General features: G+C 38.9%; 1 protein-coding gene across 1 annotated transcript in view; it reads left to right on the plus strand.

Moving 5' to 3' along the window:
* ADGRV1 (adhesion G protein-coupled receptor V1) overlaps positions 1-16,671 on the plus strand; it is a 275,296-nt gene that overhangs the window by 70,672 nt on the left and 187,953 nt on the right. Inside the window, exons 32-39 of the mRNA XM_088130185.1 lie at positions 304-485; positions 1,867-2,678; positions 5,434-5,643; positions 10,690-10,820; positions 11,324-11,423; positions 12,704-12,883; positions 14,220-14,383; positions 14,936-15,029. Of these exons, the coding sequence (XP_087986311.1) occupies positions 304-485; positions 1,867-2,678; positions 5,434-5,643; positions 10,690-10,820; positions 11,324-11,423; positions 12,704-12,883; positions 14,220-14,383; positions 14,936-15,029 (1,873 nt within the window). The remainder of the gene's footprint in view (positions 1-303; positions 486-1,866; positions 2,679-5,433; positions 5,644-10,689; positions 10,821-11,323; positions 11,424-12,703; positions 12,884-14,219; positions 14,384-14,935; positions 15,030-16,671) is intronic.

Below are 16,671 nucleotides of genomic sequence, written 5' to 3' on the forward strand. Positions count from 1 at the left end.
GCTATTGAAAATGGAAATATTCATTGATTTGTGGGGATAACAGGGATCCAGGGAAAACTTTCTGCTACAGGGTAAGGATTTTTGCTCAAAAAAATCTCCCAGTTCTCCAGTGTTGATCCATAGTTCTTTTATCTTCTAGAACAACTTTCCAAGAAATATACTGAACTGTTGCAGGAATGAAAATTGTTCCCCTGAGCTCTACTAGGACTCTCTTGAGCATTGGCTTGAGAGAATTATACATTTTAGATTGCTAATACCTTGAATCTCAGGAATAATTTATCTTTTGTCCAAAATATTTTGTAGATTATCAGAGTGGAATTGATCCAGGCTTCCAATGGAGGTACTATTGGACTAGATAGAGTGGCGAATGTTGTAATTCCTGCCAATGATAAGCCATATGGTACAGTTTCCTTTCAACAAAACTTGTATCGTATTCAAGAGCCATTGGAGAGAAGTTCACTTGCAAACATAACAGTAAAGAGAAGGTCTGTTTAATATTCTAATATCTTACCAACTTATGGCTAATACATTACTGTAATGCATTATTTATGGCAATATATTACAGTTTATATGGAGAGAACACCATTTGTAGATAAGAATGAGGCAATCTTAGTATACTTTTTCAGTAAGCCAACCCAAACAAAGAAAAGCCGAGTGTAGGAAGAGATTCTAAAGTACTCTTCCTTGATCAATTCTGGAGTTGAGCTACTCCAGAAGTAGGCATGTCGAGTTTTTGCTATAAGGAAAAAATAACAAAATATGCTGCAGTCTATCTAATGAAAGTTTCCTCAAAAGCAGTAATTCCCACTGATTTTAGTATGATTTTTCAAATAGTGTGCATAATATATTAACCTTACTTTAAATATACGTATGTGTTTGTATATGCTCCTGTTTTGTAAGCATTAATTTTAACCATCTCCCATTGGTATAAAATGGACATGAAACCAGCTGTTCTTAAACAATAGCAGATAACTATACTATATGAATATGTATAATGAATAGCTGCCTTTTTATTTGTATCCAGACATTTTGGTCTATAAGTATAAGGTTAGGTTGTAGTTAGGCAAACCTAACTGAAACACATCAGCAGAATCATTGCAAAATAATCACTTTTATTTTCTGGCTCTATTTGTCATCAATATTAAATAAATTATAAAAGAGTGTGTACTATGATTCTTGCTGTTTTATGTATATCTAGTCATGCAGGTTTAAATATGGATTCTAGAAACTCTGACTGTATTCTAAGGTAGGGAAGATATGTGGGCAATGAAGCACTTCAGGGAGTACAGAGAGAATGAAGCTGAGAACCCCAATGAGTGTAGTTTAGTAGTAAGGACACCAGGGAAAGGTCTTGAATGAAGATCATAGAGAGGACTTCTAGTCTGAGTAAACATCATAACATATAAGCTAATCCTCACATCTGATTACTCTCAAAAAATTAAAAAAAGAAAAATGTAGAAACATAGGGGGAAAAAACCCTTCTCTTAATCCCTATGTCTTTGTTTCCCTTTCTACTTTTCATCCTAAGCATCTGAACTAAGGTTACAGTATCCTGTAAAGCAGCATTCCTCAACCTCAGCAACTTTAAGATGGGTGGACTTCAACTCCCAGAATTCCCCAGGTAGCCATGCTGGCTGGGGAATTCTGGGAGTTGAAGTCCACCCATCTTAAAGTTGTTGAGGTTGAGGAACCCTGCTGTAAAGTATTCTGTTTAAAATATAAGGAAGTGCTCAGAGCTATGCTTTATTTTTATTTTTATTTTTATTTTTTTACGTTTTTGCATTCCCCCCCCTCAGATTTAACTATGATAACTATATCAAGGAAACTGTTCTAATCATAAATGTGTGTTGCTTATTTAATTTGTAGTGGTGGAAGATTTGGTCAGCTGCAGATATTTTACAGCACTTCAGAAATTGATTTCATAACACTTGCACTAGAGCAAGGGCTGGATGTATTATGCTACTATGAAGCACCTATACAAGGAATTCCAGATGAAACTCATGTGCCTAGAGTGAATATTTCACTAGCCAATGATCCTCTGTACACTTGTGCTATTCTTTGTTTGAAAGAGCAAGCGTGTTCAGCTTTTTATTTCTCCAGTACCTCTGAAATTCCATCATGCTTTTGGGTGGCATCTTGGAGTAGCTCAGTAACCAACAACTCAGGATTCTGGATATACAAGAAAAACCTTACCACTTTAACTCCTATTTTGAGTACACAAGCGATCGCTAATAATGACTATGAGCCTGTTATAAGCCAGTGGGTGATCATGGAAGAAGGAGAGGAATTTGCAAACCTCACAGTCTCCATACTACCTGATGATTTTCCAGAACTGGATGAGAAGTTTGTCATCTCTTTGTTACAAATTGTGCTAATGAATATCACTGCCAGCACTGAAAATCAGCCAATCATAGGGCAACCAAATACCTCTACAGTTGTCATACTAATGAATGGGGATGCTTTTGGTGTGTTTGTAATTTATAGCATCACTCCCCATACAACTGAGAATGGCCTTTATGTGGAAGTACAAGAATGGCCTCAGAATACTGTGCAGTTAATGATACATAGAACAGAAGGTAGTCTGGGACAGGTGATGGTGGAATGGAGCATTACTGGTGGTACAGCTACCCCAAATCTGGATTTTATAGGTGATGGGGAAGTCCTGACTTTTGCAGAAGGTAAGAAATTTGGGAGAATCCTCTAATAAAAGCTCAGTATGCTACTATCCTGTCCAATCACTGCCATATATCAAGCTTCAGAATGACTTACAGAAAACACTGTAAGGGAAATACACATGACATGCTATTGAAGGTTATCATCCATAAATTATAGTTTGAATTCCAACATTTTAAACTCATTAAATGTAGATATTTTATGTCACTTGAAATGCAGAGTCTAAAAAGAAAGTCACGCTACCTTTTCCAAAAGGAGCTAAATTTTCAATTATCTTTATAGTAGATATCTGTGTGTGCTTTATCTTGTTGACAAGTGTTCAGCCATATAAACTAAGAGTTGATTTGTAATTTTGATAGGTATTTGAGATAGTTTATAACTACCAATTTTAGTACCAAAATTATCTTGCTACCCAGGGGGTGATGTGTAGTTGGGTCCTTATAGTATTTTGTTAGTTGGGAGAGGGGTGGTACTGCCTGCCTTGAAGGAGATGGTAGTGCACCCCATCGTTAAGAAACCAACACTGAACCCAACAGTCATGAGCAATATTCATGCAGTCTCCAACCTCCCCTTTTGGAAAAACGTTGTAGAGAAAGTGATAAGATTGCAGCTTCAAAGGGCTGTGGAACAAATGGATTATGTAGATCCCTTTTAGTCAGGTTTCAAACTGGGAGATAATAAGTCTGGGAATAGCATTGGTCATGCTTACTGATGACCTCTGGCAGATCTGGGATGGGTATAGGGTAATCATCCTAGTTCTCCTTGACCTCTCAGTTGCTTTCAATACTAACAACTATGGTATCCTTCTGGACTGCCAAGAGGATTAGAAATAGAGCCATGGTTTTGTGGTGATTCTCCTCCTTTCTCTGTAGTCAGGTTCAGATAGTGCTGGCAGAGGGGAAGTTGAACCCTGACATGTAGGTTGCCTCAGGGGTCTATTCTCTCACCCCTCCATTTTAACATCTACACAAGGCCACTAGGTAAGGTCATCTGTTGGTTTGGAATCAGGTATCATCAGTATGCTGATGCTATCCAGATGATGCTTTCAAATCTTGCCCCAGTATCTGGAGGCTGTATGGGTCTGGATGGAAAGAAACAGGCTTAAGCTCAGCCCTGACAAGACCAAGTGGCTGTAGATATTTGGATCACCAGGTTCTAGAAGTGTTCCATCTTCAGTCCTGAACAGAGTTGTACTTCTATCTTTGGGACCGGTACACAATTTGGGGGTAGCTTGGACTCACAGCTCCCTCCTGAGGACAGATAGAGCTGTGGCCAGGAAGATTTGCACTAGTGAATCTTACGAGCCAATTGCACCCATATCTGGACAGGGATGCCCTAGGACAGTTATTTATACAGTGATCACTTCATTTTCGATTATCGCAGTGCACTCTACATAGGCTGCCTTAGAAGATAACTCAGAATCTGCAACTGGTCCAGAATGCAATGGTAGGGAGAGTTACAGGCATGCCATGGTATGCCCACATAACAGCTCTGCTTCATGATTTGCTTTGGTTACCAAGAGCCTTCTAGGTATAATTCAAGGTTCTGGTTATTACCTATAAACTTGTTCATATTGTAGTGCCTAGTTACCTGAGGGACTGTCTGTCTTCCACAGTGTCTGCTCATCCTGTATGATTGGACAGAGTCAACATGCTCCTGGTCCTATTGATTAAATACTGTCTTCTGAAGGGATCGAGGAAGTAGGCTTTCTCTGTCACAGCAATGATCCCAATTCAAGTGTGCTTTCTATTTGGAACAGATTGAAACAGAAATTTAGTTTAAAAAAGCAAGTCTTTCTTTTTTATTCCAAAGAATGAATATTTCCTGCAGGTCTGCTGCTTTATTTGCCAGATTGAGGAGCCTCTGACAGTTTGGTCCAAGGACTTCACACTAATGCTACCTTGGAAGTTCCATCAAGTTTGTGCCACTTCAAAATTTTGCCTAGCCTAAATAAATATCCTATTAAAATAAAATAAAATGTCTACAATTTATATGCACATACACCCAAATCCTCAGACTGGTATTTTGTTTTCAGAGATTAAAAAAGCAATTATCTCATTCAGCATGTTCTTACATGTGAGAACTTCAATGTGATTTTTTTTTTCATGAAATTCACAATATAAATGAAAACATCACAGTAGGAGAGGGAATAAAACATTGGCTAGGTTCATGCTGCAACAAATAAGCAGGGACAGAAATACAGGTAGTCCTCATTTAGCGACTGCCTTACTTAGCGACTGTTTGCAGTTACAACAGTGATGAAAAAGTAACTTTACAACCAATCCGTGCATTTATTATCTTTTGGTCTGTAAAACAAAGAAAGCTGAATTAAGTTCTTTACCACAGTCATGGTTACACTTAGTGACTGCTTTGCTTAACAACCAAGTTGCTGGTCCCAATTGTGGTAGCTAAATGAGGACTACCTGTACTGTATTTTAGGGTTCCATATTCACCTATAATGGGAACAGGGTTTGTTTGTTGTGTAAAACTTTGCACACTTTGGATATCTTAACATTCTAATTCTCTGAGACAATAATTATTTAACGGGGCTATTTCCCGTATTTAGAGGAGAAATATACCAATGACTAAGTAAAAAGGAATATAAAGGCACATTTGATATAACACTGTGTACTGAATCTGCTTTGTTTATATACGTGTATCTAGAAAGCTAGTTTGTTTGTTTATCTAAATGAAATGTGTGTTCTTCTAACACTGAAAAGGTTGCAACAAAACATAAAATGCTCTAATTTTTCTTATCAGGTGAGACAAAAAAGCCAGTCACTTTGACTATTCTAGATGACTCTGAACCTGAAGATGATGAAAGCATTCAGATCACTTTGACCCACACTGAAGGTGGTAGTCGTATTCTACCCAGTTCAGATACTGTCACTGTGGTGATTTTGGCCAATGACAATGTAGCAGGAATTCTTAGTTTTCAAACATCCTCAAGATCTGTAATTGCTCATGAAGGTGGGTTCCTCTCCATTTTCACTTTCCTTTCTTTGTGAATAAATGGAGCTATTTTGAAATAAGGAATGTTGTGCAGCATAAGCAATTTCTGAATACGATTAGAAAAGGAAACTTAGTGTCCTTTTAAAGGTGCTGACCACGGTTTGAGCAAGATAGCTATTCCCTCATCTCCCAATGCTCAAAACCTGCTGGAGACTGCTATTTTGTGGTCTCCATGTGAGGAGCAACTGTCTGGAGCACTTGTGGGTAATCTGTCCTCTCTTTGTCCGGAGAGGTTCGAAGAATTGGTCTACTTGCCAACTCTTCGTTCTGCTCCACAGTCATCGGCTCTGCTTTTTGCAGTCATCAGTGTGCCATTTCTTCCTCCAGAAGTTCCACCATTTCTTTCTCTGGAGAATTCAAAAGGTAATTACAAATAATAAACCAAGAGTGTGACCTGGATAATACTTTTATATTGGATTTCCAAAAGAGGTTTGTTAAAGCTTGGATGAATCTTGTGAGAAGGGGTAAAACAGAAATGAAAAGAAGTCAAGTTCTACGACATTACTTGAATGGGCTAAATATTAAGATTGTTAGAAGTAAAAGGAAGGAATATAAAGTTGGTTTATTTGATCAAGGTTTAAATAGATAAGTTGTTATTTCTGGCAAACCTTAATGGAGTTTTGCTGACACCAGGACTGAAATGACTATGCTTTATGGATTTGTTTATAGATAAGAGATGGGACATGGGATGAAGAGATCATTGGTTGTAAATTAAGAGAGTCGAAGAGTTACTAAAATTGTATATACTTGTTGTGATTAAGGTTGGAATTCACTTCTTTATATACTGTATATCTTTTCTTTTTCTTCACTATATTTGCATTTTCTTTTTTCTTTTCTCTATTTTTTCTGTTCCTTTGCACTTTTTTACTCTTTCTACTCTTCTTTCTTTTAGTTTGCATTAGTTTTTACTATTGCGATTATAATCTTTAATAACGTTATTTTTTAAAAAATGATTTGGTTCATTTCTGTTGGTTCGATTGTGCACACACCTCTTAGAAGTAACCATTTTCAGTCACTGCTCCCTTCTTTGGAACAGCATTTCCTCTGAGATAGATATAGCCCTTACCCAGCTGGGTTTTAGAAAGGCCACTAAAACTCTCCCTTTTCTAAGATGGGTGTTTGAAATTGAGACTGGTATAAGACTGAGTTGTATTGTAATGTTATATAACTGATACTTATATATTATTAAGTGTATTTATGGAAATAGGGTATGTAAGCTCCTCAGAGTTGCATCAATTAGAGCAGCACATACAGCAAATTAAAATATAAAGTCCTTTTTAAAAGCAAAAGAAAAAAACCTGCAATTCTCCAAATGTGCATTGTTTGTTCTGAATTATAGTTTTTAATTATATCTGTGTCCATTACAAGGTATCAGTGGTTTTCTTATTCATCTTTAATTAAATAAAAAGAGTTTGAAAAAATGTTATTATAGTCATAATAAAATACTTTCCACAATGACCGTTGCATAATATGATAATATATGTATTAATTAGTATACAAAATAGTTTATATTATGTATGTCATTCCTTTAGAATATTGTAATGCTGTATGTACTGCCAAACAAAAATATTGCAAACTTGAAAATACCATAATAATGAATACATAAGGGAATGTACATAAGTCTGGGTCATACAGTTTTTGCAACTCAGAACCGTATTTTTTTGCTTTTTAAAAATGAGGAACAATAAATTCCACGGCATGCTTTTCCTTACTTTCCAAACTATACAACTGTAATTTATTTAATCATATAAATCAACCTTATTTGATTTCTTTGGAAATAGATTTTTACCCAGAAGAAAAGCAACTATTTGAAACACAAAACTGTAGAACCCTGAAAATGTGGCTATGCAAAAAGCAATACATTCCATCTCCTTATAATGTGTTCCTATTACATCTACCTAGTTATGAATGATCAATATTTATGCATATGCTAGGTTAAATGTTAATTTGTATTTCTTATCTGTAGATTAGAAAAAAATTATAACAATGTTGATACCCTGTAAGTTGAAATGAGATAAATTGAACCTACACATAATTGCAAGCATTTTTGTGCATGCATTGTGTACCAGTCTTCCAATTTTATACTATATTTTGGTAATTGAGATATATTAGAAGTGAACATGGGATAGCTGGTACAACCAGAATTTATAGTTTCTATAGGCTTATATTCACTACTAGTTATGCATGTTCTGATGATAATTAGCTTCCAATTCTGTTAATTCCCACCCTGAATTTTATTTATTTTTTTCATCTTTCCAACACAAAATGAAAGGTAGGTTTTGAGATTTAGCATCAGAGTAGTTTTGGGTTCTCTTACAATAAAGTAGTTGACTGAATAAAATTTTCAACAACTCTTGTCATAAACCTGTATCTGGATTTTTGCTTGTTAAGAATGTTCTAATTTTTTTTTCTGGTTTACATATGTTACAATCTGTTACAAACAACGGTCCGCCCCCGGCGACTGATGGACCCGGATGGGTTCCAAAGGGAGCTGGGGGTTGTTCCTGAGGCCTTGCTGCACGGTCCAGCGGAGGCTCTGGCCGCAGCCTGGAATAAGGAGGCGTCTGGGGCCTTGGACAGGATCGCGCCTGTGCGTCCTCTCTTGGCCCATCACCCCCGATGCTCCCCGTGGTTCACGGAGGAGCTGAGGGAGTTGAAAAGGGCTAAGAGACGTCTAGAGCACCGCTGGCGGAAAACTCGGGACGAATCAGACCGAACACGGGTTAGAGCTGCTGTTAAGGCCTACCTAATGGCGGTAAGGGCGGCGAAACGTCAGCATTTCTCCGTGCTTATTGCATCCTCAGAGTGTCGCCCTGCAGCCCTGTTTAGGGTCACCCGGGCCCTCCTGGGAAAAGGGGAGCGGAGGACCACTTGCAGGGTCGTGCAGAGGAATTTGCTGAACACCTGATGGATAAAATCGCTCAGATCCATTCTCAGTTGGAAGCCAAGTGTGGAGTAGGTCCAGTGGAGTTGCATTCTTGCCCAGTTATCTGGGAACGGTTTGATCCTGTTGCCCCTGAGGAAGTGGACAGCATCCTCAGGGCTGTCAGTGCGACCACCTGTGGTTTAGATCCTTGTCCCTCCTGGTTAGTTAAAGCTACCAAGGAGGTGACTTTAGGGTGGGTTCTGGCGGTGGTTAACTCATCCTTGCAGGAGGGGGTGTTTCTGAAGCCTTTTAAAGAGGCTTTGGTCCGCCCACTCCTCAAGAAACCATTGCTAGACCCCACCCTCCTGGACAATTTTCGTCCAGTCTCCCACCTTCCCTTTTTAGGAAAGGTGGTAGAAAAGGTGGTCGCACGGCAGCTTCTGAGGATACTGGAGGAAACGGATTATCTGGACCCCTATCAGTCAGGATTCAGGCCCGGTTATGGGACAGAAACAGCATTGGTTGCACTTTTAGATGATCCCTGGCGAGAGCGGGATGGGGGTAATGCATCCATCCTTGCTCTTCTTGACCTCTCGGCGACTTTCGATACCATCGACCATGGTATCCTTTTGGGTCGGCTGCAGGAGTTGGGGCTGGGTGGCACAATGTTGCGCTGGTTCAGCTCCTTTCTCCAAGGCTGAACCCAATCGGTGTTGATAGGGAGCGAGAGGTCTGGCCCCCGGCCCCTACTTTGTGGGGTGCCACAGGAGTCAGTACTCTCACCGCTCCTATTTAATATCTACATGAGACTGCTGGGTGAGATCATCTGGCACCATGGGGTGAGGTATCATCAGTATGCGGATGATACCCAAATATATATCTCCATCCCAGGTGCCTTAAATGATGCTGTGACTGCCCTCTCGCGGTGCCTGGAGGCTGTGGGGGCCTGGATGGGGGACAACAGGCTTCAGCTGAACCCTGGTAAGATGGAGTGGCTGTGGATACGGGGAGCCTCAGGATCTAGGAGTTTGTCATCTTTGGTTCTTGACGGGGTTGCACTGCCCCAGACAGACCCGGTGCGTAATCTGGGGGTTCTCCTGGACTCACGACTCCTGCTCGAGTTGTGCACAACTGTGTTGTGCGACAGTTACGCCCCTTCCTGGATCAGGAGGGCCTCCGCACAGTCACTCATGCCCTGGTCACCTCCGGGTTGGACTACTGTAATGCACTCTACATGGGGCTACCCTTGAAGAGTATCCGGAAGCTACAGCTGGTACAGAATGCAGCGGCGCGGACAGTTCTTAATGCCCCTAGGAGGGCACGTATAACACCCCTGTTGCGTGAGCTGCATTGGTTGCCAGTTTGTTTCCGGGTCCAATTCAAGGTGTTGGTCATCACTTTTAAAGCCCTTCATGGCATGGGACCAGGTTATCTGAGGAACCGCCTCGCCCCGGTCATCTCAGCCCGCCCCACTCGCTCCAGCAGAAGGGGCAGATTGCAGACCCCACCCGTCAAGGAATTTCGATTGGTGGGGTCGAGGCAGAGAGTCTTTTCTGCTGCAGCGCCCGCCCTATGGAACATCTTGCCGCCTGAGGTGCGGTGTGCCCCCTCCCTCATGGCCTTCAGGAAAGAGATCAAATCCTGGCTCTGCCAGAAGGCTTGGGGGCCAGAGGGGGGCCCGCACCTATGGAGATGGCTGGTGAGGTGAGGGGTTGCCCCCCCCCCAGCATCTTACAGGTTTTTTAGGGCCAAATTATAGGAGGTTTTTAGGTCATTTTTATATATGTTTTTAACTATTTATAGATTATGTCTATGTCTGGAGAGTCCTGTGTTTTTTATTATTATTGTGAGCCGCCCAGAGTCACCCATCGGGGGAGATGGGCGGCATACAAATTGGAAAAATAAATAAATAAATAAAATAAAATCTTTTGACAGCTGTAAAAAAATTACAGTTTTTTTTTAACAGCAATTCAGATAATGGAAACAATCCCAAAGGCATATATTTACCTTTGAAACAACCTACTGGAAAAAAGTGTTACAACTGAAGTTGTATAGGAGAACTTTCCATTTCCTTATGTCCAAATACTGTATCGGCTTTCCCACACATATTACGATGTTATGCATTCTTTAATTTCTAGGAGAACTGTTACAATTTCATGTGCTAAGGACTGCACCAGGAGCTGGCAATGTAACTGTTGACTGGGAAATTGTTGGTCATCATCTGGAACAAAACTTTGAAAATATTTCTGGCACGCTCTATTTTTTGGAGGTAGTTATCATTTATTTGCTTTAGATGCCAAAATAAAACATGGTTGCAATTGATTTGAGAACAGATGGACAGGCAGCTTTATTGTCTTATTTGCAATGCAAAATTGTACATATCTGCTCAGATATGAGCCATATTTAGCCTAATGCAGTGGGACTTATTCCTAAGTGTTTAGCACTGCACCTTTTTCCCTTGCTGTCTTACAAGCACAGTACGTTTTTATTAGAAGAAAATGTTATATTTGGATATTAATCTGTTATACCCTAAAACCTGCTGACCTGTGAATGTCTCAGTAATTTTGTGCTGGTGAGGAGCTTTTAATAATGGAATGTTCCTAGTAAGGAAAGCCCTTTCAACATACCTCTCAGAAGATGGTCCAGGCTAGTATTGCTTGTATTAAAACAACTTAGTAGATAAAAAGTGGATTTGTAGAAATGAGTTTGAATGTTTTATTGTTATAGTTCTCAATTAAATAGTGGTCCTATTTTTTTTTCCTTAACTAATAGGGTTCATTAAATGTAACACTTTATGTATACCTGCTGGATGACCAGATCCCTGAAGAAAAGGAAGAATATCACATAATCCTGCATAATATTAAAACTCAAGGTATCTTCTAGATAAGCATTAGCAAATCAGGATTGGTTCATACATGATGACCTGATTATTTAACATTTTGTGATTTGTAGTTGAATGGATCAAAAACATCAGTTTGAGATACTATGAACAATCTGTCTCTCTAGTGTTTCCTATGAGTTGGTCTGTTCACAGATGCAAACCACCATTTAATGCTTCAGTATAACGGATATAGGGAACAAATGAAGAACCTTATTGGATCAAACTAAAGCCCTATCTAAGCCAGAACCCATGGTGACCTACCAGATTTCTGGAACGATAGTCTTATGAATTATGTTCAGAGACAATTTGCTTTTGATTCTAAAGATATGTTGTTTAGTAATCATGATAAACATAATCTTCCTTAATTTCTTTATTCCTTCTTTAAAGCCATTTTAAGATATAACAAAATAGCAAATGTATAGAATAAATCTGACAAATGGTTTTCTTTTGTTTATCCTGAAATGCTCATCATTCAGCTCCAGTGAATGACCTTAGGTATTAGAATTGTAAGGCAGAACACTAAACACTTTCTTAAAATAACATAATTTTATACATCTTACTTAGCCTTTTCTTATATAAAGGAAAGTGGCTTCATCATTCTGGACATTTTGATTTCTCCTTTCTCCTTTTAACGATGATATTTATAGCAGTGCACAGTATTTTACTTACAAACATACCATGGGTATTTTTAAAGACTTTATAGTATTGTCTGTTCATGTTTTAATACTACATGGAATTCACCAGCAGCTGAGCAATGTTTTTATTTTACTATATAGTACAACCCCCAAATGTCTATCTTATAATTGGTGATTTTCCAGTCAGTGACTGGTAGCCAGAACATCCATCAGGCCATAGACTCCAATTGCTAGTATTAGCGGAGGCACACAGCCAGTGCAGTATAGCAGTTAAGGTGTTCTTTGTCCAACACAAAGAGCAGTCCACCCTCAGTCGCCAAAGTCACCACTGGTTGACTTTGGGCTAGTCATTTTCTTTCAGCCCAGCAAGTGGTTGTTTTTGTGGGAAGTAGGTGGAGGGGTGCTATGTACACTGTCATGATCAGTGTGCACAGAATGCAGAAAGATAGATGGAAAGAATTAATAGAATGGAAAGATGCTAAAAAGATCATGGTTAGACAAAAAGCATCTAACAGTGCAGTTTCTTTTGCCATATACCACTTGCAATAAATATGACACCCTTCTTTCTATTAAATTAAAGGGCACATTCCTATGGTGAACCATGTTTTTTAACATCATTTTTAAATTTATTTTCAGGGATCACTTTTACTGGCAGTGCTATTTTGGACAATCAAGGTTATGAAGCAATTCTGACAGTAGAGGCTAGTGATGAACCATATGGCATTCTGAATTTTGCACCTTCATCGAGATCTGTACTAGTCCAAGAGGAAAACAAGACTATTCAGCTTTTTATTAACAGAGAATTTGGATCACTAGGTCTGTATATAGGGGAACATAGGTTCTAAATTTATTTTGCTATGTCTTTGTGTTTGTGCATGTACATACATGTGTGTGTGTGTGTGTGTGTGTATGCATACACATATACAACTTCATTATTATCACTTTCTTACTCATGATGTTTCACATTATTATGTCATAAAAGCAGAACAAAATCCATCAACATCCAAAGAAATGAATCTGAAACTCTGAAAAAAGAACACATTTTCAACCTGAGAGCTAAACTGACTCCAGGCAGGTGTAGTAGGGACCATGTGCCAGTAGTGGCTGGAGTGGAAACATCATGGTGTAGACATATAGCTCCTAACACAGTTTCCTTTACTCACATACATACATAAATATACTGAAGTACACACTATTCTCTAAGTAGTTCCTTAGCGAATAAACAGCTTTTCCTTTCCCCTGAAAAAAGAGATGATGGAAGCAGCTGGGAGAGTCTTGTTTGAAAGTTGGATGTGATAGAACCCTTGGAAAGGATTCTAATCTTAATCCTGTTTAAACAGAGAGTTTCCTAAACTTTTACTAAAACAATAAAGATAGGAGGGCTTTTTATGGAAGGAATTTCATAATGACATACCACTGCAAAAAAAAAAGATGGAGAGGTTTGTGTTCTACTTATTTTTGATTTAACCAGCCAAGTGAATTCTGAACATATAAGGAAGAAGGTAGATAGATCTAGATGTCAAGTGTTCTATTGCAAATGTCCAAGCACTAGTGTACTGTAATATTTCTATCTTTATAAATATTTTAATAAGTTATTTTAAAAATTTTATAAGATCTTTTGTCATCATCACTAGACTTCACTTTGCTATTAAAAAATGAAGCAGATGCAAAATGTAGCAGTCATCTTTTAAAATGCTACATTTTACAAGAGCTGTAGTTTTCTAAGGGCCATTTTATGTATTAGCAATAATAACTCTGCAAACAAGAGGAAGAGCAAGCTTAGGAAAACCCAAACATTTGAAGAAATACACAAGTTTGTTAAACAAAAACCCAAAGTTTGTTTTACATTAAAAAAAACAAAACCGTGGGCATGGAATAGTAACCATGCTCCATGGGCATGTATACTGAGCATGATATGTTTATCAAAATCCAAGTATGATGGACAAATAAAACCACCTTGATATAAGTCAAAGACATATCTATAACACTGGACAGAAGCACATTACACTGCACCTTTAGTTGCATGCCTCACATATCTGATAGGTTTTCATAGATATGTGATATTATACAAATCATATTTTGATTTTTTTCTTTGTTATAGAATATAGATGTTTTTAATTATAATTATATCTGAATTTTACATATTTACCAGGTGTTATCAATGTAACCTACACAACAATTTCAGAATGTCTTGGTTTAAAGAATCAGACTGAAGGGGCATTGGCTGAACCAGGAGTTGATTACATACCTATATCAGGATCAGTTCTTTTAAAAGAAGGTGAAACAGCAGCCATCATAAATATTACTATTCTAGAGGTAAATTGTAATTCCACTCTGTAAAGGAAAAGAGAGAGAGAGAGAGAGAGAGAGTTTGATTTTGATGGATACAGGATTTAGGCCATAATTTCTGATGTTCATGGGAAAATTCTTTGCTCTGATGGTTGATGGAAAAAGCCAAGGGGAATAGTTAATCACAGAAAGAGAACTTAGATTTATACAAGTGGAATAAATCTGTTTCATTACACTGGTTTCACTATCCATGTGCCACATTTTATAATCTTCAAAATGAATAATGCATTGTTCCATATTTTTTTCTTTTCCATTTCTTGATTACAGTACTTGTAGTAAATCTTACTGTTGGAAACAAGCCTTGCCAGTATTATATTATTTTAAAATATGTAATATTTCATTTTATATGCATAACATGAAAATTCTCTTGAGGCCTAGTAATTCCATTGGAGGTGAGGATGATAGTTACATATATTGTGTAATAGATATGTTAAGTGCTAAGTACACAACTTTTGCTAATTTAGAAATAACTTTCAAATGGTCAATAGTATGAGTGTTTGTTATGTTTTTGTTTTGCAGGATGATGTGCCAGAAATGCAAGAATATTTTCTTATTAATCTAACATCTGTGGAACTTATCACATATCTTTTGACATCTTTTCCTCCCAGACTTGGTAGAAATTCCACATCTTTACTTCATGATTCCTTTATATCTGTTTATCAAATCTGTACATTTTTTAAATATTTTGCACCAATTTTTATAAATATACAAATATCTATTACTCTCTTTATGCAAGCTTTCAAAATACCTTTCTTTCAAAAACTAACAGTATAGACTTATCAATGGCAATTTGGAAGTAAATTTAATTAGTCAAATTCACATAGAATAAGAAATCATTTTTATTACTTACAATAATCTTGCTTATTTTAGATTAAGTGTGTGCTGGTGCATGTTCTCACATTGCTGTTCCACAGTAGTGCAACTACTAAATAAACCATTGGTTACTTTATAAGGAAATAACATGTTTATAATTGATAGCACAGAGAATAGTTAGGAATACCAAGTTGGATACCAAGCATGCAGCATGTTTTATAGAGATGCCCAGGGTATGGACTTACCCTGTTATCTGGGAACATTTTGATGCTGTTGAACCCAAGGAAGTGGACAGGGTCCTCTGAACAGTCAATGACACCACTTGCCAACAAGATCCGTGTCCTTCCTGGCTGGTTAAGGCTACTTGGGAGGTGACATGTGGGTGGGTCCAGGCGATGGTGAATTCATCCTTGAGGGAGGGAGTGTTTCCAGAGGCCTTTAAAAAGGCGCTGGTGCTTCCCCTCCTCAAGAAGCCATACTGGACAATTTTCGTCCAGTCTCCCACCTCCCCTTTTTAGGGAAGGTGGTTGAGAAGGTGGTGGCATTGCAGCTCCAGAGGATCCTGGAGGAAACAGATTATCTGGACCCCTTCCAGTCAGGTTTCAGGCCTGGATTTGGGATGAAAACGGCATTGGTCACACTCATGGATGATCTCTAGTGGGATGGGGATAGTGCATCCATCCTTGCTCTTCTTGACCTCTCAGTGGCTTTTGATACCATCGATCATGGTATCCTTTTGGGTCGATTTAGGGAGTTGGGAGTGGGCGGTGCAGTTTTGCGCTGGTTCTCTTCCTTCCTCCAAGGTCGATCCCAATCAGTGTTGATTAGGAGTGAGAGATCCATCCCACAGCCCCTCCATTGTGAGGTGCCATAGGGTTCGGTACTCTCTCTGCTCCTTTTTAACATCTACATGAAACCACTGGGTGAGATCATCCACCACCATGGGGTGAAGTATCATCAGTATGCAGATGATACCCAGTTATACATCTCCATCCCAGGTGACTTGAGTGATGCCATGACCACCCTTTCGTGGTGCCTGGAAGCTGTGGGGGTCTGGAAGGGGAACAACAGGCTTCAGCTAAATCTTGGTAAGATGGAGTGGTTCTGTATTTGAGAATACCATCTTTATTTTTGGATGGGGTTGCACTGCCCTGAACAGACCCAGTGCGTAATCTAGGGGTCCTCCTGGACTCGTGACTCCTGCTCAAGGAGCAGGTGGCAGTCATGGCCAGGAGAGCCTTTGCCCACCTTTGGGTGGTGCGCCAGTTACACCCCTTCTTGGATCAGGAGGCTCTTTGGTCAGTCACGCCCTGGTCATCTCTCAGTTAGACAATTGCAATGCACTCTACATGGGGCTACCCTTGAAGAGTATCTGGAAGCTACAGCTGGTTCAAAATGCAGCCATGCAGATGATATTAGGTGCCCCTAGGATGGCACATGTA

The sequence above is a fragment of the Python bivittatus genome, unplaced genomic scaffold (genome assembly GCF_059951505.1).
Source record: "Python bivittatus isolate LINGU-HERP-01145 unplaced genomic scaffold, Pbiv_v1 ctg000850_np1212, whole genome shotgun sequence".
Lineage (NCBI taxonomy): Eukaryota > Metazoa > Chordata > Lepidosauria > Squamata > Pythonidae > Python > Python bivittatus.